This window comes from Agelaius tricolor, unplaced genomic scaffold (assembly GCF_023055355.1).
Source record: "Agelaius tricolor isolate 1412-34295 unplaced genomic scaffold, bAgeTri1.0.p SCAF_6, whole genome shotgun sequence".
NCBI lineage: Eukaryota > Metazoa > Chordata > Aves > Passeriformes > Icteridae > Agelaius > Agelaius tricolor.
In genome coordinates, this window is record NW_027269266.1 from 18,339,330 (window position 1) to 18,366,819 (window position 27,490).

General features: G+C 44.0%; 2 protein-coding genes and 1 long non-coding RNA gene across 7 annotated transcripts in view; 2 read left to right on the plus strand and 1 right to left on the minus strand.

Moving 5' to 3' along the window:
- The first annotated feature begins 11,706 nt into the window (after positions 1-11,706).
- On the plus strand, positions 11,707-16,680 carry LOC139590931 (uncharacterized). Of its 3 annotated transcripts, XR_011679469.1 has the most exons (4): positions 11,707-12,085; positions 12,388-12,683; positions 12,890-13,033; positions 14,476-16,680. It is a non-coding gene; the product is annotated as an uncharacterized lncRNA (long non-coding RNA). The 3 variants fall into 3 exon arrangements; XR_011679468.1 differs by having other exon boundaries at positions 11,707-12,683; XR_011679470.1 differs by having other exon boundaries at positions 11,707-12,683; positions 12,893-13,033.
- On the minus strand, positions 16,397-24,646 carry VIM (vimentin). Its single transcript, XM_071428910.1, has 9 exons — positions 24,027-24,646; positions 23,801-23,861; positions 19,707-19,802; positions 19,416-19,577; positions 18,853-18,978; positions 17,918-18,138; positions 17,781-17,824; positions 17,279-17,364; positions 16,397-16,761 (listed from the first exon to the last, which is right to left on the minus strand). Exons 1-9 carry the CDS (start codon positions 24,566-24,568, stop codon positions 16,720-16,722), a joined length of 1,380 nt encoding a protein of 459 aa, XP_071285011.1. The 5' UTR covers positions 24,569-24,646; the 3' UTR covers positions 16,397-16,719.
- A 364-nt stretch (positions 24,647-25,010) lies between these two features.
- Positions 25,011-27,490, plus strand: part of TRDMT1 (tRNA aspartic acid methyltransferase 1) — a 40,517-nt gene continuing 38,037 nt past the window's right edge. The window contains exons 1-2 of one of the 3 annotated variants that reach the window (XM_071428902.1): positions 25,011-25,894; positions 26,020-26,128. In XM_071428902.1, the coding sequence (XP_071285003.1) occupies positions 25,886-25,894; positions 26,020-26,128 (118 nt within the window). In that variant the 5' untranslated portion in view covers positions 25,011-25,885. Of the gene's footprint in view, positions 25,895-26,019; positions 26,129-26,684; positions 26,774-26,822; positions 27,412-27,490 lie in introns of those variants that run through there. The other 2 variants (XM_071428904.1, XM_071428905.1) reach the window with 2 other exon arrangements.

Genomic DNA, 27,490 nt, shown 5'->3' on the forward strand with positions numbered 1-27,490 from the left:
CATTAGTTCTTAAGTATAGCACTGCAGATATTTTATCATGTATATGAAAAAAAAGAGACCCCAGTGAGGACTGAATTTAAGCTGCTGTCTGTTTTGTACAGCCCGGGGAAGCAAAGCTGAATTAGTCCAGGAGCTCACATACTGCTGCTGTCATCAGAGAAGGAAATGCTGGATGTACAGGGAAAATTATATAAGCATTAGAAATGGAATAACTTTCATATTTGAAATTACTTTTATTAGGTAATTTGGGATACTGTTAAGGCAGAAATATTCTGACTGAATTTTAAGCACAGTGGTGTTTGTGTAAATCCAACCCTTCAGGGACATTGGTTCTTCTTGTTTAGCTTTTAATCTTTGTAAGAACAAAAATTGCTCTTTTATTATGTGTAGAGTTTTAATAAAGTAAAATCACTCAGTAAAGGTCCCTCAATTTGAACTGCCCCTTTAATACTGATAGTTTCTCTTGAATGATATGCAAAAACTTTTGTGTGCCCAAGCAGGACACCAGGAGTGGGCTGCAGCCTCCCACTGTGTGTGCACAGAGCACAGCCACAGCTCCTGCCTCTAGGCTGCTACCAACCTCATCCTCAGGTTCCTGCCTGGAAGGTGGGAATGATGCTCTGAGTCACCTGTAGTAGAGGAAGGAGTTGAGGTAGGTGGTGGCATGCTGCCTCAGTAAATGTCCTGAAGTTGGATTATGACATAAAAGAGAAGCAAAAGGACTCCTCTCTAGCTGGATTTTAAATCAGCTTTTTATCTTAAAAAAAACCCCAAAAAACAAGACAATTATGTTCTCTGAGGCATTGAAGTAGAAGAGTAAGAGACAAGGTTTAAGATACTCTGGATAGGCTTGTGTGTGATACATCATGGAGAAAGGTTGGCAAGGAAGGATGAGGGGTTGTAATTAGTGAGTGACAGGAGTGACCTAAAATGGAAGATTGCAGTACTCTGACATTGAATTCACAGTTCTCCATCAAATGCTGTTTTAAAAAGCCAAATATGTTGAAGCACTGAATGGGCGAGAGTGGGAGGCACCTCACCTTGCTCAAAGCTGAGTGAGGTGACAGCAGGAATTAGCCTGAGACTTATCTCACCCATCTCACCACCCACAGTCTCCAGTTCAAGGTAGGGAGACTAATGCCAGGCTCCATGGTCCTTAAGTACAGGAGGCTCCTTCATAGTCAGAAATTTACATATAAATTTCTACATCATAAACACCTACATTTACTAGATCAGTCCCATCATGTCCTACACTTTCCCTATCTACATTGAATGTTTTTTCAACAGTGCCTGAGTCATAGAGCTCTGAACTCTGTTGACCCTGTATTGCAGCTTTGCTGTAATACAGATAATAATTTCTAGGATGAAATCTCTTTTTCTGAATACATATAACATCTTTCAGAAGAGTCTAAAACAGAAACTATAAGAACATTAACTTGGAGCATTTTTCAAGTTCATCCTACTTGCAGTGCATTAAAGTGAAGTGACAACTGAGGTATGACATGAAGTAATTATACTGATTGTGTTGTATGTGCTCTGCAGGAGCCGATGATTTGCTGAGGATATTAATTTCAAAAGTCAAACAGCAAGAGATCAGCTGAGATGAAAGATCGCTGCAAAGTGACCTCAGACTAGGGGGAAAGAAAAAGAAGGGAGGGGAGTATGGCTAAGATGAAGAGTTCAATGCTGTACAGTCTGGCAGTGAACTGAAGTAGATGCATTTTCACACCAAAGGTGGTTTCCATGGAACTGACTGCAGGTGTCATCACTACAGTTCAGAGTCACCACTGTGGATTCCATTTATAGTCATGGAGGGAAGTGGAGTATAAACAATGGCTTGTTTTAGGTGTCTAAATTAGCTTGTGGTAAATCCTGGATTCTCTGGTTTATAGAGGGAGTGTAGAGTAGCTGGTCCATAGTTCAGTGTTCCACTGTGAGGGACTGGGTGAAATGCAGGTGCAACCCCAGACTGAGCTACCACCTTCCTTATTCATACACAGCCATGACCTGACTGAGGCCTGATCATTACCTTGAGGCACATTACTCCTTGTGAGCAGGGAAATAGTAGCTAAGTAGGAGAATATATAACATCCCTTAGAGACAGGATTTAATGAGATCAGGGTGATAAGGAGTCTCTGAAAGAGAATAGGTATAGATTAACTTTTGTGAATAGCAAACCTAGTGAACTTAATTTCTTTGACCTCTAAAACCATTTTCACAGTCACAAAAAGGTAATCAGAATGTAAAAGCTCTTTATCAAATGCTCACTGTTGAAATCAGTATTGGATTTGTGTACTCCAACTGCTGTGCAGCCCTGAATAGACACATTAAAAGTGGTTTAATCCGATTGTACTTTGGCTTTAGCTTAGTTTGTCAATCTAGCAGTGCAAGTCAAACAGCTTTCACTTAGGGATTTTCACTGCTTCCCTTGGATAAATTCATTAGCAAGGCATAAAGTAACTGTGAGTCTGAGGGACTCTGGGAGCCATGGAGATCTTTCTGGTGGTGCCAGAACCTGGAGGTAAGCAACAGTAACCTGAAGGCCAGCTCTCTGTGACACAATGCTACAAAGGGAATGTCATGAAGCTTGACTGGGCAGTATTCATCGAATCTGAACACTCACACTCAGAGAAGAGGTAAGCAGTAGTAAAACCATTATTTTTGTGCCAACAGGGACACCCCCCACACCCTCTTCCTTAATATGTTCCACATGGCTTCATCTGTCATTTGTCAGAAAAGGTGTCAAACTACTTTAGCTTCACTAAAGTGTTAACTTGGCCAAAAAGCAATGTTCTGGCATACCTAGACCAAAACAATAGGCTGGAATAAACTGCTACTGACTCACAGGCTTTGTGCAAAAACAGGCACTCCCTGAGCTGAAGGCCCTGGGCTCAAGAGTTCTGAACACATATGCAAGGATCCCTGGCCCCTTGTGGTTTTGGCTGCTAAGGCTCTGTCTGTGCTGAAGAAAAGCCTGGCCTATCCAACCTGTCCCAGGATGCCTTCTGTAGTCAGAAACAGGCCCTTAATCCCATCCATCACTGTGCTGTTATGCTCCCCACCCCCAACAGTAGAGACACAGTTTGAACAAGAGGTCTAGGGTTTTGGCAGCAAAAGTAATTGAAAAGATCACCTCATTTACTGATTAAGGTTGTATCCTTGAATGGCATCATTAACTGCATCAATACTCTGGCCTGTGCAGCACAGGCACTGCCCACGGATGATAGTGAGAACAGGTGTCAAGATAATTCATGGCCATCATGAATCTTTTCTCACTTTCCACACACCTGGAAATGAGGTGAGACATTGCAGTTCAGATGGAAGGATGCCTTTGTAGGGAGCTTTTCAGCTTTTATGTAGTGGAAGAAGACAGCAATCCCTGGCATTCTCTATGGCAAAGCACTTAGTCCTATATGATTCCCTCTCTGAAAGGGGGACAGTAATTCTTGGTCATCTCCCAGTAGTGTTATGGGAATAGATAGTACATCTTGAATTCTCTTTATGTCCTGTATGATGGAGACCATGCATGACCTGCAGACAGACAGTATTTACTGTACCTGAAAATGGCAGTTTATCTCCTGCTGTTTCTCACACAGGTGGATGTTTGGTTGTCTATGACATAAAGCACAACTGGACAGTTTAGACATACAGTACTATACTTATGAAATTTAAATTACAAAGATAGAAAACATCAAAACATCTGGGAGACAATTTAACCCTTTTGATCAGCCTTTCTCCTGCATTTTCTTAAACCAGAAGTGCTTCTTTCGTTCTTTAGTAATCACCCATCTCCAAGAAGTGAAAATACTCTTGCAAAACTAATAAATGAGAATCTATTTGCAAAGCTATTTATTTATGTGCCTGGCACTTCAGGGTGCTTGGAGGGTAATCTCAAACTGTGAGCTCTGCACTGTGTAAATTTAGAAGCGATTTTTCTAAATGTCAAGTATTTATTACATGAAAAAAACATTTGGAGTGTAGAGCAGGTCCCCAGTGATATACAGTGCATTTGGGGAAGGGTTTCTTGGATGAACAGAAATAATATTTGAGAGATGAAAAGCAAATCCTCTATTTGAAATTGCTTTATGTGCATGGAAAGGAGCTTGAACAAAGGTAGAAGACAAGTTCAGTACTTTGTTTTGTCTCATGCATAAAATAGTGGTTTTCCAAATCTTTATAACCTTTACACAAATCTGTCTTTTCTCATCCTGCAGCACTTCTACCACCTCTGCTTCTCCTTCTTACCCTCATAACAGCTCCAGCACACTCCAGTCAGACCACAGAATGCAGAATTTATTCATGTAGGATTTTACCCACATAATGCCTTACCTTAAATGTCAACATATCTCTAAGTGTGAAGCAGTAAAGTGCAAAAAGCTGGAGGCTGTTGATATGGAATATAAGGGACACTGATCTATTGTGAGAAGCCTATGATGACTGTTGTTTCACATGGAAAGATGAGAACCATCAGAAGCAAGGGAAGGAAAAATTGAAGGTGCCCTTACAATGACATCAGCCAGCTCCCTCAGCATGCAGTGGCACATCCTCTTGGAGCTCAGGGGTTTATGTATGTCCAGTCTGTTTAAGTGTTCTCTGACCTGATTCTTTTCCACCAAGGTACAATTTTCTCGCTTCAATCTTTCACGCTGGTCTCTGAGGATTCCTGAATTTTGTCCTTTTTAGCAAAGGCTGAGGTGAAGAAGACATTATGTACTTCAGAATTGTCCATGCCCTGCATCACCAGAACACCTGCCCCTTTCAGCAGCAGGTGCACATTTTCATTAGTCTTCCTATTGCCCCTTATGTATTTATGGAAGCTTTTCTTGTTGCTGTTGAAATTCCTTGCCAGAGTAAATTCTGGATGGCTTTGACTCTTTTCTAACCATGTCTGTTGGCTCAAAAGGTGTCTCTAAATTTATAACAGGTTACCTGACCCTAATTCTACTTTCTGCATATTTCATTTTGAGGTCTGAGCTTTTCCAGGATCTCCTTAACAATCCACACAGGCCCCCAGCATTTTTCCTTGACTTCCTATTCTTTAGGATGGATTGTTCTTAAGCATAAGGAAGGTGGTTGTTGAATATTAACCAGCTTTCTTGGACCTTTCTTTCCTTTGGGCTTTTATCCCAGGGGACTCTTTTAAGTGGATCCCAGAAGAAATCAAAGTCTTCTCTCCTAAAGGCCAGTGTTGGGATCTTGGTCTTTGCCCTGCTGTCTCCTCTCAGGATACTTAACTTCACCATCTCTTGGTCCCTGCAGTCAAGGCAGCCTTTGACTCTCACATCCTCAGGGAGCCTTCCCTTTTTTATAAGTGTGAGGTCCAACAGGGCATCTCTCCCTACTGGCTCCTCTGTCACTTGGGTCTGGATGTTTTCATCAATGCTCTCTAGGAACCTCCAAGGCTGTGCTCCTCCTCCAGCAGATATTGGTATGGTTACATTCTGCTGTGAGGACCAGAGCCAGAGAATGGGAGGTTGTGAAGGGCCTCATCGACTTGTTCTTCCTGATCAGAGTAGACACCTTCTACATCAGGCAGCTCCTTCTCCATGGAGGTGCCTGATACCTTGGGCTGGGGCTGCTCCATCGGTCATTCCACAGCAGCCTGCCCTGTTCCCTGGCTGGGGGAGGTGGGACAGTCCCTGGTGGTTAAGTCATTCCCTGTCAGCCCATGTGGGGAGCATCTACAGTGCTTGTTCATCTGATGACAGTAAGTCAAGGTCTGTGGATAGAAGTCCTGTGTTTCATTAGTCCATCTAATCAAGTTGGGGGAAAATGACAAACTTGCCTCTGAAAGCTTTTCTTCATGTCTGAAAGAGATGCTGTGAAGTTCAAAGCAATTGCTCCAAATTCAGTTAGGTACATAGGAGCTCTACTACCTACAGAGGAAAAGGCAGGTAGAGAATTCTGGGTTAAAGAACAGAAAAGCTGAAAACATATCCTGCAAAGGACAGAGAGAGACAAGAAATTTACAGCCTGTGAGGAAAGTAGTTAGTGGTGGGTGTAGCAGCTGCATGATGTACACACAAAAAAACCCCAAAAAACAAACAAACAAAAAAAATGCAACAAGCCCTAGAAGCCAGAAGAATTAAAATGCTGATTAGACACAAAGATATTTTTTGAGACACTTTATGTCCTGGTTTCATGTGGGAAGAGAGTTCATTTTCTCCCTAGTAAAGGGCAATGTTTTGGACGCAGGATGAGAATAATGTTGGTAATGCACTGATGTTTTGGTTGCTGCTGAGTAGTGCTTGCACTGAGCCAAGGACTTTTCAGTGTCTGAAAGTGAGGAGATAGCTGGGACAGAGAAGAGCCAGGACAACTGATGAAACTGGCCAAAGGGATATTCCACACCACAGAACCTCATGCTCAAGATATAAACTGGGGGGAGTTGACCTAGAGGGGCAGAGCTCAACTCAGGGATGGACTGGGCGTCAGTCAGCAGGTGGTGAAAAATTGTATTGCGCATCCCTTTTTCCTCTGGGGTTTTATTCCACTCTCTTTTTCTTTTTGTAATCTTCCTTTTCAGTGCAATTATTATTAGTAGTAGCAGTAATACTTTATACGTTATCTAAATTATTAAACTGTTCTTATCTCACTTCCTGGGTTTTACTTTAGCTGATTCTTCTCCTCATTCCATCAGGGGTGAGGGGGCAGGGAGCAAGCGACTGTGTGGCACTTACTTACCAGTTAAGGTTAAACTAATGACACCGTATTAAACTGAGAACTGCCCATTATCATGCTGAAAAGCCTTCCAGAAAGAGGAAAAGGAAAAGGAAAAGGAAAAGGAAAAGGGAAAAACCCACAGAAAGCGCCACCCAAGTTTAAAAGGACAGTGAAAGGAACTACTAGACTTTGACAGAAGTCATGCCCAAATGGGAAACCCAGGAAAATCTAGCAGTTGAAAAGTAGATCTCTAATGATATGGATCAAATACATGTTCAAGTGCCAAGTTGCTAATAAGAAACACTTTCAGGCACATCCAAACCATGATGTCTGCCAGAAATTCAGTGCAGCTTCAGTTGAGATAGTCAAGAAATGGAAGGATTACTCAGCAAAAATAAGAAAAAACTTAGGTGAATGCAGCTCATTAAAGAAAAGGTGAAGGAGCCCCCTGAGACAGATGAAGAACAATCTCAAACTGAAAAGGTTTTGAAACAAATCAATACATTGACAGGTAAGAAGAAGGCAGAATGCCAACCATCAAGCAGCTCTGCAGCAACAGAACATGAAACTGCTAATTTGTGAACTGCAATGCATCTGGTGTCAGAGGAGCAGACAATGGTTGGTATAACTTCAGACTCTCAAAAAGACATGACAGGGTGATGCTGAAATCTAGGGAGCAACAGTGCTGGTGTTTTTACTTGGATAGATCAGGAGGAACTGTGAGAGCAGCTGTAGGACTCCACACACATTTTTTCCCAGGGAAGTCACACTTCATGGATGTGGTGGAAACATCTGTAGGATTGTACAAGCTTTGTGCGTAAAGGTGTTGCAGATGGAAGATTTTGTAAAAAAAATTTACGTAACTTCGGAATTCTAAGAGATACAAAGGTCATGTTCTCCCAGTTTTAAGCTATACAGCAGGAAATGACAGAAATAATTAAGAGCCTTAACTGTGGAAGGAATCTGTCAGTGGCCTGCTACAAGTATTTGTACATTGGACTTTACTATTCAATACATTCTCCAGGGACCTAGCCAAGGCTGTCCAGCAGGCTGACAAAAGAAAAAAGGGGAATCAATGTCAATGCTGAGCTCAAAGATGCAGAAGGGCATTGTGTTCCTACATAACTGGGTGATCAAACAGGGAATGAAAATTTAATGTCAGTGACAGCAAAATAGGGGCAAAAAATAACTCATACCTGTTTGTCCTTAGAAACAGATCTTTGAGTCACTTTGGATAACATTCTGAAAGCATCAGCCCAGTACTGAGCAGTGATCAAAAAAGTAGCTAGGATATTTTTACTTAGTTTGAGCACAAAACAGGAGTTCTCATTATGTCACTCTGTACTCTTCCAATGCATGTGTTTTGAAGATCACTTGTTCTTAGTCACCTTGTTTTAAATAGATCACAGCAGAACTAGAATGAGGAGTAGAGTGATGAGGATTATTATGGTTACAGGATGACTTCCTGATGAGAGGCACTATAGATGTTGAAACATGCAAATGTGCTGAAGGAGAGCAAGTAGAGAATCACAGACTCACAGAATGTTTTGGATTGGAAGGGACCTTAAAGATCATCTAGTTTCAACCTCCCTGCTGTGAGTAGGGACTCCTTTCACTAGACCAGGTGTTCAGAGCCCCATCCAACCTGTCCTTGAACACTTGCAGGGAAGGGAAATCTATCAAATGAGGAATAACATGAAGGGGATTGAGCACAGGATGATTATTTACCAAGTTTCATAACACAAGAACTCCTGGAAAGTCAACAAAATGATCAGACAATAAAGATAAAATAATCAAAAGGCAATGTTCTTCCCTGGTGCACTGTCATATTATGAAATTCACTCTCTTAGAAACTAAAAATATAAAACTACTCAAATCAAGTCAGACGACTTCATCAATGGTCTGGATAAAGCCACTGGCTCAAAAAGCCCCTGAATTTCTCTTTGCCTAAAAATAAAGGCTGTTCCAGGAATTGGAGCCCTGTTTCTTGTGCCCTTTTCCCCACAAAGCTCTGTAGGAGGCCAGGCAGATCACTGGCCTGACCCAAAATGTCTTTTCTTATGTTGTCGTAGAGCTCTGGCCTTTACTTCCCCCCTGCATCTGCCAGGCCACCACTTTCTATGGATCCTTTTTATGCCTAGTCAGTAACATTTGATACTATGAAGCTAAGTTTTCTAGAAGAGGTGATCCTTCCCTTCTGCACCTGGCACAACCCTCTGCACTGCCATGTCCAGTCCTGGGCTCTCAGGAGAGAGATGGCCATACTGGAACAAGCTGAGCCAAGGGCCATGAGGACAAGGAAGAGCTTGGAGCACCTGAAATATGAGTAGAGGAGGTTGAGAGAGCTGTGACCCTTTGGTCTGGGGAACAGGAGGCTCAGGGGGATCACATCAATTTACATTACATAAGTACCTGGTGGCAGGGGTACCAAAGACAAAGCCAGGCTCTCCTCAGTGGTGTCCAGGAGAAGGGCTAGAGGCAATGGGCATGAAATGAAAAGCAAAAAATTCTGTTAATATATAAGAAAAAGCTTTTTCATTTTAAGAATAACTGAGTACTGAAATGATAGAAGCATACCCTACCGAGGCAAGAATTTCCCACTCCAGACCCTTCCTAGATCACAGTCCAGTATTTTTTAGCCTAAAGGATCAGAGAAAGTACTTTGTGTGGTACAGAAACACACTTCCACAGCCACCCCAGTTGTAGGGCACTAAGAGCTGAGAGAAGAAGCTGGGCAGCAAACCTGTCATGCACTCCACCAAGCATCATCAAAGAAGGACTGCTCGAGCTGAAAGTATGTTTGCAATTAACATCTCCAATTTGCAAAATAACCTTTAAAATATTATTGTAATGGTTTACAGTAGGTGGGAGCTAAGGTGTGTTTGCAGTATTTAAACAACAGCTAGAGATGGGAACGGAAATCTGGTCTGCACATGGAGTTCTTCAGACTGCAAAACTTCCCCATATTACTCACTTTTCTATGTATTATAAAGCTGGTTGCATAAAAGGGCAGAGATCAAGCTCATGCATTTCTTGGACACCCATAAACTCTATAAGGCGTCTTAAGTTGGGAGATCTGGGCTTCAAACCTTCCCCTTAATTTGGAAAATATTCAAGATCTGAGAATGACCCAGGATTTGAATCTGGGTCATTCTCAGATCTTGTATATGGCCTCCACCCCACTGCCAGGTACAGAGACACACACCCCCATCTGAATTTCTGCAAGATTCTTGGCTGAGTCTGGCCCAGATGCAGTTCAGTATCTTCACAGCAGCCCTGGGGGTGCTGTGCTTAGGATGTGACTAAAACAGTGTTGAAGGTACACTGAAGTTTTCATTGAACAGTGCTTGCAAGGCATCAAGGCTTTCTCTGTTTCCCACTCTGACCCACCAACAAGTCTGGCTGAGGGTAGGAAAGACACTGGGAAGGAACACAGTTGGGACAAATTCCCTGAATTGGCCAACAGGATATTCCATACCATACAATGTCATGTTCAATCAGCTCAGTCATCAGCCATAAAGACTGAAGTAAAGGAAGAAGAAAGCTTCCAAGGTGGTCATTGTTCAGAGACCAGGTGGGCCTATGTCTGGTTGTGGAGCATAGTGTGTGATTGCCTTCTTTTCCCCCCACTTTTTTCTTCACCTATTAAACTGCCTTTAACTCCACTCACCAATTTTTTTACTTTGGTTCTTCCTTTTTTGTCCCCCATCTCACTGGAAGTGACAAGGACAAGCAAGCATTTCTGTAGGCGCTTGGCTGCTGGCCGAGTTCAACCCACCACACTTCTCCATCCTGAAAATTTATTTATATGCTGTCTGTCAAGTCTGACACATCTTCCAGTCTTGCTGACAGAGCAGAGAATAACTGCAGGGCAGTTTTTCGAGAAAGCAGCACCTCTCCCTTTGCAGCCATACCAGCCACCCCGTGCCACTCACTGAGGCAAGGAGCCACCAGCCAGAAGAAGGCTCCTTGCAGGCCAGAAGAAAGGCTCCTTGCAGGCCAGAAGAAGGCTCCTTGCAGGCCAGAAGAAAGGCTCCTTGTAGGCCAGAAGAAAAGCTCTTGCAGGGCAGAAGAAGGGCTCCCTGCAGGGCAGAAGAAGGGCTCCCTGCAGGCCAGAAGAAGGCTCCTTGCAGGCCAGAAGAAGGCTCCTTGCAGGCCAGAAGAAGGGCTCCCTGCAGGGCAGAAGAAGGCTCCCTGCAGGCCAGAAGAAAAGCTCCTTGCAGGCCAGAAGAAAGGTACCCTGCAGGGCAGAAGCAAAGCTCCTTGCAGGCCAGAAGAAGGCTCCCTGCAGGCCAGAAGAAGGCTCCCTGCAGGCCAGAAGAAAGGCTCCTTGCAGGCCAGAAGAAGGCTCCTTGCAGGCCAGAAGGAAAGCTCCTTGCAGGCCAGAAGAAGGCACCTTGCAGGCCAGAAGAAAGGCTCCTTGCAGGCCAGAAGAAGGCTCCTTGCAGGCCAGAAGAAAGGCTCCTTGTAGGCCAGAAGAAAAGCTCTTGCAGGCCAGAAGAAGGGCTCCTTGCAGGGCAGAAGAAGGGCTCCCTGCAGGGCAGAAGAAGGGCTCCCTGCAGGCCAGAAGAAGGCTCCTTGCAGGCCAGAAGAAGGCTCCTTGCAGGCCAGAAGAAGGGCTCCCTGCAGGGCAGAAGAAGGCTCCCTGCAGGCCAGAAGAAAAGCTCCTTGCAGGCCAGAAGAAAGGTACCCTGCAGGGCAGAAGCAAAGCTCCTTGCAGGCCAGAAGAAGGCTCCCTGCAGGCCAGAAGAAGGCTCCCTGCAGGCCAGAAGAAAGGCTCCTTGCAGGCCAGAAGAAGGCTCCTTGCAGGCCAGAAGAAAGGCTCCTTGCAGGCCAGAAGAAAGGCACCTTGCAGGCCAGAAGGAAAGCTCCTTTCAGGCCAGAAGAAAGGCTCCTTGCAGGCCAGAAGAAAGGCTCCTTGCAGGCCAGAAGAAAGGCTCCTTGCAGGGCAGAAGAAAGGCTCCTTGCAGGCCAGAAGAAAGGCTCCTTGCAGGCCAGAAGAAGGCTCCTTGCAGGCCAGAAGAAAGGCTCCTTGCAGGCTGTCCTTGCCTTGCAGTTCTCGTCACCCACCACAGGGAGACAGCTGCAATACATCTCTGGGAAAAAAAAACCAGCCCAAAATGTCAGGCTGAGGAGTTTGTACGGAAACTACGACACATTGCTGCACAGAGACGTGGCTGCTGTGGACTTGCCCTTTCCAGAAAAAATGAGTTTGGTAGCTTCGGATGGAAGCCCACAAGCAACTTTTCCCTCTGGCCGGCTCGTGGGCTGAGGGAATGGCCTTGGACTGGGCTGGGAGGGGCCCTGTTACCCTGCTAGCCAGAGCACTGCTGCCCTCAGTGCAGGAGAAGGGAACATGGAATGAACACAGACCGTGGAATGTCCAATATGCTGTGGGCAGGAGAAGAGTCCTGTGGCTGAGGTAACTCTGCACTGCTGGGGATGCTGATTTTTCCATGTTTGTGCTATAGCTTTCTTGGCTGAAGCTGAGAATTTCACTTGAAGTGCTTGACATTGATACCCCATAATGGGTGAACTTCATTTTCTGGGGACTTAATCTGCAGTCTAGACTGGGAAAATACCTGGGCCTGAAATCAGTAAGTGCCTTAAAAGTACACTGGGTGAAACAGTGGACCCCTGAGATTGGTTTCCACTTCTGATCTTGACTGCTGTGCTGCATGGCCTATGGTTCAAACAGGACTCACAATACCTCACCTTCTACAGGATGTTGCAAAGGACCATGAAGAACAGCAGAGGGAACTCTAGAGGAAATTCAAAAGTCATACTCTTGAAAGCAGATAAACTCAGCAAACACAAATGCAGGAGATCTGAAAAGCTCTAGCAGTGAGCAGTAGTGATTCCTGAAGTGCTGTTGGGTGTGTGCACTCAGTAAGACAAGGTTCATGAACTTGAAGACCAAATCCACAAGATTATGCATGAGCATAAAGAGACCAAATGAAGACTGAAGACATAATTTTATTTTTGGCACTTCCTAGTTCTGCATGAGTGACTGCACTCAAGTAAGTGTCTCTTAGGGCAGTCTATTCTATGTTAATTACTTACAAATTTTTGGCAATATCCAGGCTTCCCTTCCCCTGTGGAAGGATTTTATAATTAAAATCTCCAATACTTGTTAAGGCACCAGAAAAATTCTCTATCCAGCCACTCAACTGTTCATGCTCTCCAAACATGGGAATTCATATCCTCTGAATGCCTTCCCTTCCAGCAGTTGGCAGAAGCAAGTCCTGGCCAGGAGCAGGTCCCTCCCAACACCAGGTGTGCTCCAGCAGGACATGATCTCCACACAGCATTGGGTCCTGGGTGACTGCCCTGGGATGTCAGCCACAAGTGGCTCCATGGGTGCCTAAAGGTGATGAGAACTTACAAGATATGTTTAAATGACTGACTAAAGGGAAAACAGACCAGTCTCAAAGTGCCCAGTAACCCACTTACACGTGGGACCTTGCACCTACAGACAGGATGTGAGCCCTGGAAGTGCTGTAATCACAGCTGCTGGGCCTGGGCTGCTGGGATTTGGTCCAGACACCAGCTGGGAAGTTTCCCAACGGGCTGGGATGAGTGATTTCCTATCAGCAGTTTTCTGAAAGTTCCTCAGATGCTTTTGTGGCTTTGCCCAGAGCCCTGTCAGTCTGTGGGGCAGCACCCTGCAGCCTGAGGCCCAGCAGGGCCAGCCCCCACCACCATGATGGACATGTCCCACCATGCCTTCAGCAGGCTTCAGCCAAGGTGTCCTGAGCAATTTAACCTCACAGCTGAACATTCAGAGCCTCAGAGCAGTCTTGTAGGTATTTCCTCCATGCACTTCAACATGCAGATGCTCCCACCCAGCACAGTGTGGCATCAGTGAAAGCACCAGATTAATTTACAACTGTAAATGGCTGCCACAGGCAAGGGAGGAGAGAAGGGACAGAACTGTGAGCCCTCTGTGAGCCAGGTAAGTGTGTTCAACAATGAAATGAGGAGAGGAGAGGAGAGGAGAGGAGAGGAGAGGAGAGGAGAGGAGAGGAGAGGAGAGGAGAGGAGAGGAGAGGAGAGGAGAGGAGAGGAGAGGAGAGGAGAGGAGAGGAGAGGAGAGGAGAGGAGAGGAGAGGAGAGGAGAGGAGAGGAGAGGAGAGGAGAGGAGAGGAGAGGAGAGGAGAGGAGAAAAAAAAGAAAGAGAGAGGAAGGGAAAAGTATATTTGCTGTGTACTAAAACAGACCAACTGGATGGCAGAAGAACTGCATTAACTACATGTTCCCAGGGGCTTGGAATATGGAGTCTCTGCTAACAGTGGCTTTGCAAGATTATTAAAAAAAAAAAAAAAGGGGAAAGCAAGAGTCTGGCTACATGAGAAAAACAAACTCAGTATGAGGATTCTCAGTCATCTGGAGGACTGGAGGATGATTATTGCTGACTGTGGGAACAGCTCACATATTTGGAGGCACTGCCTATGTAAGCTCACGGGAGCAGCTTCGTGAGGCTCGTTGTGGGGGCAGGACAAGTGCCTGGCCATGGATGGGGTCTGCCCCACTCAGTGCAGCTGCTGCCTGCAGTTACTGGGATGTGAAATACAGATCTGAGGTCAGCTGCTGGCTCAGCACGAAGCAGCTTTCAGTAATTATAGATGAGCATAAGGCTGGTGCCCCTAGATCAAACACTGAAAAGTTTACACAGCCACTGTCCACTCTCATTTCCACCATAAGGGTGCTCTTGCTCTTTCAGGGGTGCAGGTTTTTGAGGTTTTCTGCAATTTTCTTGTCCCCTTAGCAACTAGGTTTATTTATTTTTATTTATTTTTCTATTTATTCCAGGACTGAGAGCTCTGTCACACGCTTCACTGTGTTCTGAGTAACCCTAAACACTGAAGAGCCAGGAATAACTCCTTTGCTGCAGTCAGTGCTTGATACAGGCACTTCTTTTATCTACTGAGTGAAATAATCAAAGACAAGAGAAAACACTGAGCAGGTAGCTGGTGGCAGAGTAGAAGCAATATCTGAAAGATTATCACAGCTCCAGAGGTCAATGTGCATTTCAAAAAGCACACTGTGCTGTGGGTCTCTGCCCACAGCCACCAAGGGTGCCCACCACCCCCTACCCACAGACTGCCAGATGCCACCAGCCAAGGCTCTGACACTGCTTTAGGAACAAGAAATTATATTTAGCATTGGCTCAGCTTTTTCAGTAACTAGATAGAGAGAAAGACTGAAGTAGTCTGCAACAGGCAGGACATCAGCCCCTTATTCCACTTGTCCTGAAAGATTGTTGACACATGCCTATAAAGTGCTCAAAATGATATTACATATGCCCAGAACTGTTATTATCACAGAAAATACTTCCCATGAAAGCTCATTTATGCTTTTTTAAATCAGTCTGGATGTTGAAAGGTAGTAGAAAACCTGGTGTCTGTAATCTCTGCAACAGGAAAAAGGCTGGGTTCACTCTCCGTTTTTAGTGAGACTATTCTACCCCCACATGGTGGACCAGGTTGAATCTGTTCTGCTTTCCTGAGGCAAAAGCTGTGGCTGAGGCTTGGGTCCAGGCACTCTCCTATGTCACTTCTGTCCCTTTTTGCATGAAGGGAGTCACCAGAACAAACGCTGGGCCAGCTGCAGGACTTTTTTCTTGGAAAGCACATAAAGCACCTGTGTGTTGGAGCTGCAGAGGGTTTGGAGCTGCAGAGGGTTTAAGCACACACTTGAGCAAAGGTAAGGATAAGGATGGAAAAGGAGTAAATTGTTTTCATCCCTATCAGATGGAGGTAACAGTAAGTTTTTCTTAGAGATCAATTCCCAAATATCTAGCATATCTATATGACATGGAAGTTCTACCCTTCCCCTGAATGCTATTATATTAACTGAAAAATTTCAGGTTGCAGTTCCTCATTCCAGAGAATCTGTATCTCAGTAAAAGCTTACAGGAAGAAGACTTTGCAGAAGTAATGCAGAACACAGTAGGTACTTTCATGGGGCTCTGCTGTGGGTCTTTATTGTGTTTCAATTGGAGAAGTATGTTGCTCTGCAGAAGAAAACTTAAGTGTTCAGAGAGGAAATCAACTTCCACTACTGCCTCCTGGAAGACTATGGCAAGGTCGAGTGGAACTTCCTTGTTCCCATTCTCTGCATTTACACTGATGTTCAGTAGACAACACCAAGCATGGTGGCTCTCCTGCTTTAATAGGGGTTTAAATACTGGAATTGTCAGCAAAAGGGCAAGTTAGTCTCTCCTAACCCCCACTCCAGCCAAAGCCTGCATGTAGCTTCTGTAATACCAACAAGCCTTTGGGAACTAGTTTTTCCTGGAAAAATAAGTTAATGCACCAAGTCAGCTGTTAACTCTGCAAGGTGCTGTCTGAGATAAGGACTCACATGAACTATTTCTCTGCTACATAAGTGCTATGTTTTATAAAGCCAAGTTTTAAGGTACTTCAGGCATTCTGACATTTAGTAACTGCATTAACTAGTATATGGAAACAAGATTGATATTTATTAGCTTGAAGTATCATATTTTATTCAAGTGATATCATAATACATTATGCAACTGCCAGTTATAATCCATTTTAATTGGTTCCAAAACCTAAGCAGTAAATAAGTAAGACAGTTTATCTAGTTAAACTGAAAAAACAGCATTCCACACAGCCAGTACTAAAGATGTCAACCGTATAATAATTCCAGCATTATGTTGTTATGGCTTTCCAGAAAGTCATGAAGTTTAACAAATTAGAACACATCAAGAGCCATTTTCCAAAGATTTATTGAAGTAGCGACAGGTTGCTCATACTGTGCTGGAAAAAGCAGTTTTATTGAATTCAGATACTTAAAAACAGTATTGCAGCACAAGATATTGCTATTTGTAAACTAGACTCCATTGTAAACTCTAATCCTTCAGGGAGAGTCAGTTTGCAAGATCTAAGACCTATTTCCTAGCATAATCATCTTGCGCTCATGGAAAAACTGCAGAAAGGCACTTGAAAGCTGTTTCTTCCTTTAAGACATGGACTTTTTCAATCTTGCTGGTAAGAATTTCTCCTTTAGTGAGAATGCATCTTCACTTCAGCTTTACTCCAAGTCATCATGATGCTGGGAAGTTTCATTAATAACCTAATGAAAAACAGAAACACTTGCATTAAGTTTAAGTAGGAAGGTTTTTGTGGGTTTTTTAAGAGTTAGAAGTGGAACGTCCACTTCCAAAATGTGAACAAGTGGGTTCAGCTTATCAGCTCTCACTTATGAGAAATTCTAGTTTGCAAATAGCATACAGAAACCATTCAAGTTTTATTTACTTACACCAACAACAGCATCTTATCCTAAGCGAGTAAAATATCTCTGTTTATTGTCACATGTTTTCCTAAGGGAATCTATTGAGAATTTGCTAACTCAGCTGAGTTAGCAAATACACAGGTAACAGTCACCAAATTAAAGTTCTACTATCAGATGAATTTTGATTTTTTTTCCAAAGAAACCTGTTTGCTATACCTGTATGTTCACACAGCTTGGAATGCCAGTTGCTGTTCTACTCAAAACTTACTACCAGATACAAGCTGCAGTAAGCAGTAGGCAAGCTTAAGAATTTAAGGTTACCAGCTGTGATAGAAATAAAATTAAAGTTACCACCAACCTGTCCATCTCTAGTTTCGACGGTCTTAATTAGAAGGGTTCTCTTTGAGTGAGTGTCAACCATTGGCTGAGACTCAATGTTGGTTTCTGCAGAAGAAGATGTATTATTACCAATAGTCTAGATGAAGTGCCTCCTCAAAGCTATGAGGTGTAACAGATTTTAGTGTCAACTTTCAGAATTGCAATTTAGTATACAAAGAAGTCTCCTGCTCTGAATAAGCCAGGTCTTCCACATTTTTCTCTCTGTGCCCCTTAAAGCACTTTCAGCAGGTATCCAAAGTAATTATTTGTATGTATCAATATTTAAAACTATGTGTCCAGGAACAAAGGAGCTGCTACCATCCAAGGTTAAGTAGTTGCATCTACTGTAGGTGGATCCAGGAAGAGTATTCACAACCAACTGCATTTATACAAGTTCAAAAACCAGCATAAAAGGAACTATCCAGAACCCTCATGCTAATGATAGAGCAACTGCCTAAACTGAAATAGAAGAAACAGCTTACCTCTCAGGTTCAAAGCAGCAAAGGTTGGAATAGGCATGTTAATCCTGAAGGAAAAAAGAAATGGATAAATTCAGATATGGGTATAAAAGTATCTTCTAATAATTTCTGGCTTTAGAAAAATGTTTGCATGTGATTACCTGCTCTCTTCACCCTCCAGCAGTTTTCTGTAGGTGGCAATTTCAATATCAAGAGCCATCTTTACATTCAGCAGGTCCTGGTACTCGCGGAGATGGCGAGCCATTTCTTCCTTCATGTTCTGAATCTCATCCTGCAGACGCCCAATAGTGTCTTGGTAGTTAGCAGCTTCCACAGCAAAATTCTCCTCCATTTCACGCATCTGGCGCTCCAGGGACTCATTCTGGAAGAGAATAGTGAAATCAAGCACTGCTGCAGATCAGTGACTCTTCCCCACTCTTGAGACCCTCATCATTTTAAAGAAGGAAAATTGTATTACATTAGCATCCTTTCTGAAAATGCCCAGACATGTCCCAAATTTGTCATCTCCTTATCTTCCCTTTGCAGAGTCAGGGAGAGTTATTCTGCAGTGTGATCTGAGGTGTGCCACATATTTGTTGTGCCAGGTGGCAAAGCCATCCTTTACAGTAAGCCCAATACATGCAGTTCAAGTCAGCATGCAGACAATCCTTGGTAGAGGAGATTTGCAGGTGTGCTAAACACTGTTACATCCATTTCAAGCCTGTCTTAAAGGAGTCATGTTTTAGCAATAGCAAAATTTGCACCTTTCACAGCTCCTCCAGGTTTTTTTATAACTTTATCTGTACCTGACAGACAAGGCATAAACACTTTCAGAAAGTGCTAAATAAACAGTGAATATTATAGCAAGAAAGTGAACTTATTGTTTACAGCTTAAGACTGATTCAGTGTATCAATCTAGCCAGTGCACTGTTGTGCATACACACGAATTGAGCCTACACCATCCTTTTCAAAAAGTATTAATATGCTGCTGAATTGCATGGCAGATTACCTGCATTCACATCCAAATTGACAATTAAACTGCAGTGCAGTGCCTAAAGCTGCAATGAAGAAGAACAACTGCTGTCCTTTTACTTACGCTTCCCTTAAGAGCATCAACTTCGCAGGTGAGAGACTGGATCTGTCTGCGGTACTCATTGGCTTCCTGCTTGGCCTGGCGCAGGGCATCGTTGTTCCTGTTAGCAGCTTCAGAGAGATCTGCAAACTGGAAAACCCCAGTCTGGTTAGCATAACACTTCAACAGAAACAGTGAAACAGACCTTCTGTGGACAGCTGGAGGTATTACAAGGGTTAGCACTTGAAATGCTTAAATATTGGTATTACTTTTAAAGTGCCTCTCTATTTCTAAATGTAATATTAGAATTCATAGCAAACGTTCTTACTTGTTTTCCTGCATTGTACATTTGCTATCTTTTCACTAATTTCTCCAGGACAGGAAAGACTCCCAGTGTACACCCATTACTTTGCTGCTGTAGTTATGGCACAAAATGTTTTCAGTTGTACCCTTCCCAGAGTAGGATTTAAAAAAAGGCTTTGTGTCATGGTTATGTTCATGTCCATTAGAGAGACAGAGGGAACAGCAAGTGCCACAGCAAAGCTGTTAAACAGAATTAGTTCCAGTGCCTGATGCATTTTACTTACTTTGGACTTGTACCACTCTTCAGCTTCCTGAAGATTCTTAGCAGCAACACTTTCATACTGTTGGCGAACATCACGCAGGGCAGCAGTAAGGTCAGGCTTAGAAACATCCATATCAATTTGGATGTGCTGTTCCTGGAGCTGGGCCTGCAATTCTCGGATTTCCTTAGAGAGAAGCAGACACTCAACATTATTGCACAAAAGCACTCAGATCATACACAGGTGGGGACTCTGGGACAGACAGTCCTTGCTAGACAGTCTGCATCTAAACACAGACCTCATTTCTCAGCTTACCTCATCATGAAGTTTCTTCAAGAAGACAATCTCCTCTTGCAGGGACTCAACTTTGCGCTCAAGATCAAGACGTGCCAGAGAGGCGTTGTCAACATCCTGACCAGAGAGAAGAACATTTCATAATCTTACAAAACTGATGTAGAGAAGTCTCTTATAGCAAGTTCAGCAGCATACAGGCTGATGCTACATCTGAGCTTTTTGGCAAAACAACAGGAAATCAAAAGCAGTCAAGAAAACCTTTTTGCCACCTCCTACCTTAGCCTTAAACCTTAGATATGCACCTTTATTGTGGATTTGAAAACTATACCATATATGTTGATGACATCTTTGCTGACATGCTGCTAAGCATGATCAAGAGCACACGGATCATAGTGGGTGTAAATCCTTCAAGTACTTGAGTCAGAAGTCTGCAGTAAGTGCTTCTAGCCTGACTATACTGACAAAGAGTTGCACTTTGCAAACTTCCACTCTTTTCAGTGGGGCTTAAAAGTGCAGCACATATGCTGTCAGGCCTATCAGTGGGCTTAACTTATGGACTGCTTGGTGAAAAAGCACAGAGCCCCTTAGGTTCACAGACCACACTTTTAAAGCATACTTGTAAAGCTGGTGAGGTATGTGTAAGAACTGCAGTATTCACAATGCAGGTCAACAGATCTCCCTTGAGAAAAAAAAGGTGTCAGCATAAACACAAATTGAGCTACTCATCATTGCCTACACCCTTGCAGTTGCTGGCAAAGGCTCCACCTTTTGCTGCACAGAGATAGTCTTAATCAACAGCAAAAATTCATTTAGAGCATAACAGAAGACATCAGGAATGCTACAAAGGAACAACTTGAATTAGTTCAAAAATATAAGACGTTGCCATTCATTGGCAACTTCTTACATTTTGAATGTGTAAGGCCTTTAGTCGCAAAGGGGAAGATTGTTCCTTTCACGCTAGTTACATACACAGCCACATGCTTGTGCTCACAGGGTATTAACATATCAGGTTCTCACAGCTTACTCTAAAGCTATTTTGGATTGTCCAAAGCATAAGCATTCCTAATCAGCAGCTCTCTTTATTATGGCACCTTTGAAATAAGGAGTGTTTTCTTTAGACTCCTAGAAAGCCTTTCCTTGGATCACTCCTACTCTGGGGCAAGGTCCTTGCTCCAGAAGAATTATTCTGTTTACTTTATCCAGCAAAATACCTCTTTCATGCATCATTCCATAACTTTTCTATCAATTCCAGTTTTACACCCACAGTTCATATCAGCTCTGTTTTTCAGTTCAGGGAAAGAATTTCCTAATTAATTTGTTTTCCTCTCCCCAAAACCCCTCCTGATCATTCTGGCAGAAAATGACATGGCCATGACCCAACATGTTTACATAACTAGTCAGACATCCAAAGATTTTCTAGAGGATTTTGCAGAAAACTTCACCCTGAAGGCTATTTTTTTTTAAATAACAACTGAATAGCTACAGGATTTTAAGACCTTATAGTAAATTGAAAGCAAGTTAAACTGAAGACACTTAAAATATGTGGCATGTACTTTACTATCATTTATGCATTCTCTATCACTAAAATTCAGTGTTTTGGTAGTTTCTAGATGTGTGGAGAACCACATAAATGAATTGGCTACTTGTAGCCTGAACAAACAAGTACAACTTGTTTGCAGTTGGAATACATGCTGATTTTATCCTAGGAGCTTCTTCAGTACAAGCCACACACTTTGCAGGGTTGAGCATCCATATTTACTTTAGACAAACCTCATGTTAGCCAGGACCTGACCTATTAGGCTTGCCACAGGTTCAGGACCTATTCCTTGCTGCTAGATTAGCTGGCAAAGCTGCAGTAACTCTCTCACTGTGATGCTTGTCCTGCCTCAAAAGGAAAGTCCTCACTGAACTTTCACATATACTTTATGGAATACATCTCTCAGCACATAAGTAAAATAATATCTTTATCCAGAAGAAACAAATTAAAATTCAGTACATATGAGCTGAACAGTGCCTGAAACCGGCAGCTTTTGGAAATGAAAGCTTAAGTTCAAATATTCATTCTTTATTTTAAAATATTGAAGTACACAACTGCTTCATCAAGTGAAAAGTATCTTTGATGATACATCTGAATAGGAAAGCACCTGCTGAAGTGATCCAGATCTATACAACTTTCCAGTGGAAAAATATAATGATTTAATAGAAAGCTGTGCATTGTTTTAAAATGGAAAGCACAGCAGGGTATTTCAGCTTCAGTGTTCTGTGAATTTAATTTCACTTTCAGAAGAACAAAACTTGCACTGAAACAGATTTAGGTTTCAAAACCAACATGTTAACTCCATCCTTGCCAGTAAGGAAAAATTAGGTATGACCAATGGTCAAATCAAGCACACCAGCATGTACCAGTTATGTCATGAGGGGATTTAGTGTAGAGTTTCCATAGCCAATGATTTGCATTTCTTATGCACAAACTACAACTTAGGAGGTTCAATGGATCCAATTCTGACTGTCCTGCGTGAACGCATCTGCTGGAGGCTGAGTTTCTGAGTGATCCCTTTCCAAATAAAGGGAAAAACTGGACAATGAGTGTGGGGTAGGCACACCAAGCCAAGCTCACTTTAAAGCCCAGAGCCTCCATAAGATTCAGCTGGATTGAAATGCAGACATGCCTAAAGTACACCAATTAAATATGAAAGATCATGTAAAAGCCAACCTTAAGTCAATTGATCCTTCAACTGAATTCTGCAATGAATCAGAGTAGATGAGGTTCTCTAAAACTTAAGTTAAATGCTCCTTCATAGAACTTCACACTACAGAAAATTGTCATAGCACTCATAAAAATCCCAAAAAAAACCATAAGCTTAAATTAAGGCAGTATCTCAGACTGTTGTTTAAAACTTCTGTCCCCAGAATACCAGTGAAGACTGAATTCCCAGGCTCTGAATGGGAGTAGGTGTTTCAGTTTCCCCACACTATCTCTTGAACACACCTGCTGCCCTTCAAGAACTGTAAATATACTGCAGTCTTTCTTTTAGCCTTTCCCAGGGAAATGCTAACAATCAAGTGCTGATTTCCTGAACAGTGACTTCTGTTAATGCCTATGAAGAGCTCTGGGACAAAGTCAGCCTGTACCCAGCTGCCTGGTGATAAGGGCAGTCACTTCCAGTCTGAAAGAATGCTAGCAATGCTGTTTTACACCAGGAGTTTTAGAGAAGAGACCTTGTTTTGAGAAGACACATTCCTAAATATCTCTTAGTCCAAACAAGGCTTAATCTAAGTTGAAAGCTGGTTTCGTACAAGTGAAAACTTGAGCTTAAAAATTTTAGAACACTGTTTGCACAGTTGTTTCTGGTTGTCATGTAGATTTACTTTATCTGGATAACATCACAGCATCCTACAAAGACTAAACTCTAACATAACTTGTTTCCTAGGTTAACATCTTTGTTTTACAGAGGATTAAATTTCATGTTCTTAATGGACACCCAGAGGAGGCAAGCTCAATCCTGTGACCTCGCCCCAAGGAACATACTGTCTACTTCTTGTCAGCAGACAACACCCACATAAAAAAACCTTAAATTTGAAACTGTTGCCCAGTAATGCACTGACCAGTGAATCATCAAAAAGGAGTTCTGTTTTGTACAAAAACTGGCCCATAACAGTCACATTTCGCTAGAAATATTCCCGCACCATGACACATTTAGTAAGAATGCAGCCCACTGCGCCCTCCCCTCCGACACAAAGGGATCTATTATTTCAATCTGCTGCCACCACACTTGCCATAATGCCTGTATCTGCATTCCACGGTGAATCCCATAGAAACCATTAATACCCTTCAGCCAAGCGAGCAGATGGCCCCCTTTCACTTTTATTGGATCGGAAAGTGATTCCACGTTGGGGTGTTTTTTGTAAAACGGGCTAGACTTGGATAAAGCAGGACAATAGTTTACCTCCCCTCCCCTCAGACTGCAGCATCCCCCTAAAGAAAACACGGAGGGCTTGCGTGAGAACTGACGGAAACCTCTTTGTGCAAGGAAAGCAAACTCCTGCACTCCCACCCTCCGCCCCAGGCACAGCCACCACCTCCTCGGGTCCCTCCCTCCTCCACCACCGCTAACCTGTCTGAAGGACTGCAGGGTGTTCTCGGCCTCCTCCCTCTGAAGCATCTCCTCTTGCAGCCTGGAAGGGGCAAGACGGCGGTGAGGAGGGAGCGGGGGTCCCTCAAATCCCCCCGCCCAGCCTCCCGCCCGCCCGGTACCGCTCGGGATGCTCCAGGGGACAGGGCGGCAGGGAGGCAGCGGGACGCGGCGGCAGCCCCAACCCGCCTTCCCCCGGGACACTCACTTCTCCCGCAGCCGCATGATGTCGTCGGCAAGGTTGTCCCGCTCCACTTCCACTCGTGCCTTGTCGTTGGTGAGCTGGTCCACCTGTCGCCGCAGCTCCCGCATCTCCTCCTCGTAGAGGTCGCCCAGGCGGGACGTGCCCTTGCCCTTGAGCTGCTCCAGCTCGGCCAGCAGGATCTTGTTCTGCTGCTCCAGAAAGCGCACCTTGTCGATATAGTTGGCGAAGCGGTCATTAAGCTCCTGCAGCTCAACCTTCTCGTTGGTGCGGTTTGCCTTGAACTCCGTGTTGATGGCGTCGGCCAGGGAGAAGTCCACGGAGTCGTGGAGCCGCATGGGCGGCATGCTGCTCCGCAGCCGCACCGACGTCGTCTTGGTGGCGTACATGCCGCCGGGCGAGGCGGACACGTACCGGGCGCTGCTGGGCCGCAGGGCGCTGCCCAGCGAGTACCGGCTGCTGGACGTGATGTAGCGGGTGCCGGTGCTAGGGCGGCTGCCCCCGCCGAACATGCGCCGGTACGAGGAGTTTTTCGTGCTGATGCTCATAGCGACGGCGGCGCGGGCTTTGTAATCCGGGAGTGGAGCGGGACGACTAGGGCGTGCAGCGAAGAAGGGCGGTGGCTGCGGCCAGGGCCCCTTCTTATGGGCGCCGCGAACCCGCCCCGCGGACCCGCCCCGCCCCGCCCCGCCCGCGGGGAAGGGGCGGCGGCCGCGGCCGCGGACACAAAGGCGGCGAGCGGGGCGGCTGGGCTCGGCCGGCGGGGCGCGGAGGGTGGGCGGCAGCCTGTGCTGTGGCTGGGTCCCCGGGGGCTGGCAGGTTTCCGCCGGGGCTGCGGGACGTGGCAGGGCGGTGTCCCACACAGCGGGCGCGGGGAACCCCGGCACGGCGCGCACCAGGCGGACGGGGTGACAGCGGCGGCATCTTCGGCGTCGCGGAAATGGGCGCTGCGTTTCCCCCTCTCATCTCCTTGTCCCCCTCCAGAGTGAGCGTGGTGGCTGCAAGAAGGAGCTGGCAAGTTTAGTGTCACAGGCCTGGCAAAATAGTCCGAATAACTTATTAAAACCCCTCTATAGGTATGATGTATGTTTATCTAGATATCTTTCTAAGAACCTTGCCTTTCGAGTTTTCCAAAAGAGTAAGATCAGGGAAAAATTATGCTAACTACTCACAAAGGGCTGCCAAGTGTTCAAAATAAGCAGCCAGAAAATAATGTAGGTGTTTTCTTTAGCTGCCTCCCATGACAGTAATCTCAGCTCCTATGATTAAGAATAAACTTTATAGGTTAAATATGTTTTCCTTGTAGCTCGGTAAGCAGTTACATGCTTAAGGCATTATTGTAACAATGACCCCAGGAATAATTTAGGGGTTTTTTGTGTGGACAATACATTATTGAAATTGCTGCATCCAGGATCTTGCTCCCAGAAAATAACTAGGATAGTAGCAGGCTTGATTTTAACAAAAGTTTGTGTCTCCACTTCTGTACCAAACCGACTTTGCTATTAATTTTGGTAGGCATATGGTCAGAGTCTTAGGAGAGCATCTGGCCAAATGATAATTGTTCATTAACTACGATCTGCAAATACATACAAATATGTGAAAAATAAAGGGCCAGACAAAAATCCCAGTGTTTTCAGAGCAATTTTACTATCAAAATGGGACTACTAGCAATGGAAAAGAGTGATGTAGGTAGTACAGGGCAATAGCAATGGAATAAAAGTTAACAGAGAAAAACTTAGAGTAGCAGCAGATTGTTTCAGCATGAATGCAGAGGTTGCTTAGGGAAGATGACAGAATCTCTGCCATTTAGATAACTTTAAACTTGAGTGGCTAAAGCATGATTCACATTCTGAAATTCTGCACTGATGCATCAGGTAAGGGACATATTTTTTCTCTCTGCTATGGGAAGTGAAGGATACATTGTAGACATATTATCTGTAATGTATTGCTTCAGCACTTGAGGGATGCAAAAATACCATTGATTTTTGATTCTTTTTAGCTTGCAGGAAGAAATCTCTTCACTGGAAGTTCTGATAAACCTGAACAGTGGGTAGAGAAAAAGGTAATCTTCACACCCCAATTCACAGTAGTCAGCTATTGTACTTCAGGTAATGTACTTTACAATGAAGAATGTGAACCTATGTATTTTATTAAAGATCTTGTTTATTTGAAAGAAATTCTGCTTTGCTTTCATTCTGTTGGCAACCAGAAGTGCAGGAATACAATTTGTATCTAAAAGTAAGTCCTTGAGGTTTTAATTTCTTTTGTTCACTGGAGCTTAGTCAAGCAAAGGAAGCTGACAAGGTTGAGCTACTGAAGTGCTTGCAGTATAAGTCCTGGGCTACAGCTCATTCCATTCACCCACTGAATAAGAGGCAGAGGTCACACAGCATTCCTGAGGCTAAGGGTTCCCAAAGCCCAGCCTGGACGCTGTTGTGCTGCCCAGCCCTCTCAGAGCTCTATTTAAGCCATCAAGTTTGAGCTGTAAGCCTTTGAGAGCCCTGGCACAGAAGTACATACTCATTCTGTGAGTAGGCAAAAAGCAAAACAGCACATAACCAACAATCTCATGGATTTAAGATGCTGTACTCAGAAATACTGATAGCTTTGGTAGACTGTTGTTTTTTAAAGGTGTGCTGGTGCCCCATCTGTTTTTCCTAACAGACCACAACTTATACTTCACAAAATCTTCAATGGCACACATATGCAAGAATCATCCTCATTCAGAAAATGCTTTGCCCCTAAAATCCAAGGTATTTGTTTTAGTAAATATGACCGCCCTATTCATGTTTCAAGTGTAATTTCCATATGTTTAAGTCGCTGTTGCCATATGTGTTCTTGGCCACCTGCCTCATTTCTGTGTCTCACTATGAAATGTTCAGATATTGTTGGCTGTTGGGACTACAGTAAACCTTTAAGTGCCTCTTACTGGTTGGCACTTACACAGATGCACGAATGGAAGAAGCTGTATGTTTCTTGTAAACTGTAATAAATTTAACACACATTTGCATTGCTAACCCCCAAGGGGATTAAAACGATTCTCTTGAAATGCAAAAAGATCTCTCCTGTCCTTCTCAGAAGAGACTGTCTCAGTGTAGCCATAAACATCATGAGGAGTGTACTTTGAATGGAAATGAAATCACAGTAATGTCTAGTTTCATGGAAGATGCTATGGGACTCTCAGAGGTGGTGGCTGATGGAGATCTTAACCATTTCTGTCATGAAGAACAGACAGCTAAGAGCATCACTCAGTACCACATTGGGGATTATTCACAAACTACTGGTTGTCATCTGTGCTGTTTACTGCAATGCCTTCCCTTGCAATTCCAGTGTGCAGTCATGCAGCTGCCTGGTCAGCCCACAACATCATCTCTACAGAAGTAGATCAGAGGTAATGGCACTCTTGAAAATACAAACAGGTATTTTTATCACAAGAGTTTCAGTTCAGACTGAAATTTTCTTTTATGCCT

What these genes read in the sequence shown, in the direction of transcription:
- VIM (XM_071428910.1), bottom strand. Translation starts at nt 24,568, where the DNA reads ATGAGCATCAGCACGAAAAACTCCTCGTACCGGCGCATGTTCGGCGGG. An exon ending in TGCTGCTTTGAACCTGAGAG is followed by an intron (nt 17,365 to 17,780) that starts GTAAGCTGTTTC and finishes CTTCTTCTGCAG; the next exon opens with AAACCAACATTGAGTCTCAG. An exon ending in TCGAAACTAGAGATGGACAG is followed by an intron (nt 16,762 to 17,278) that starts GTTGGTGGTAAC and finishes GTTTTTCATTAG; the next exon opens with GTTATTAATGAAACTTCCCA.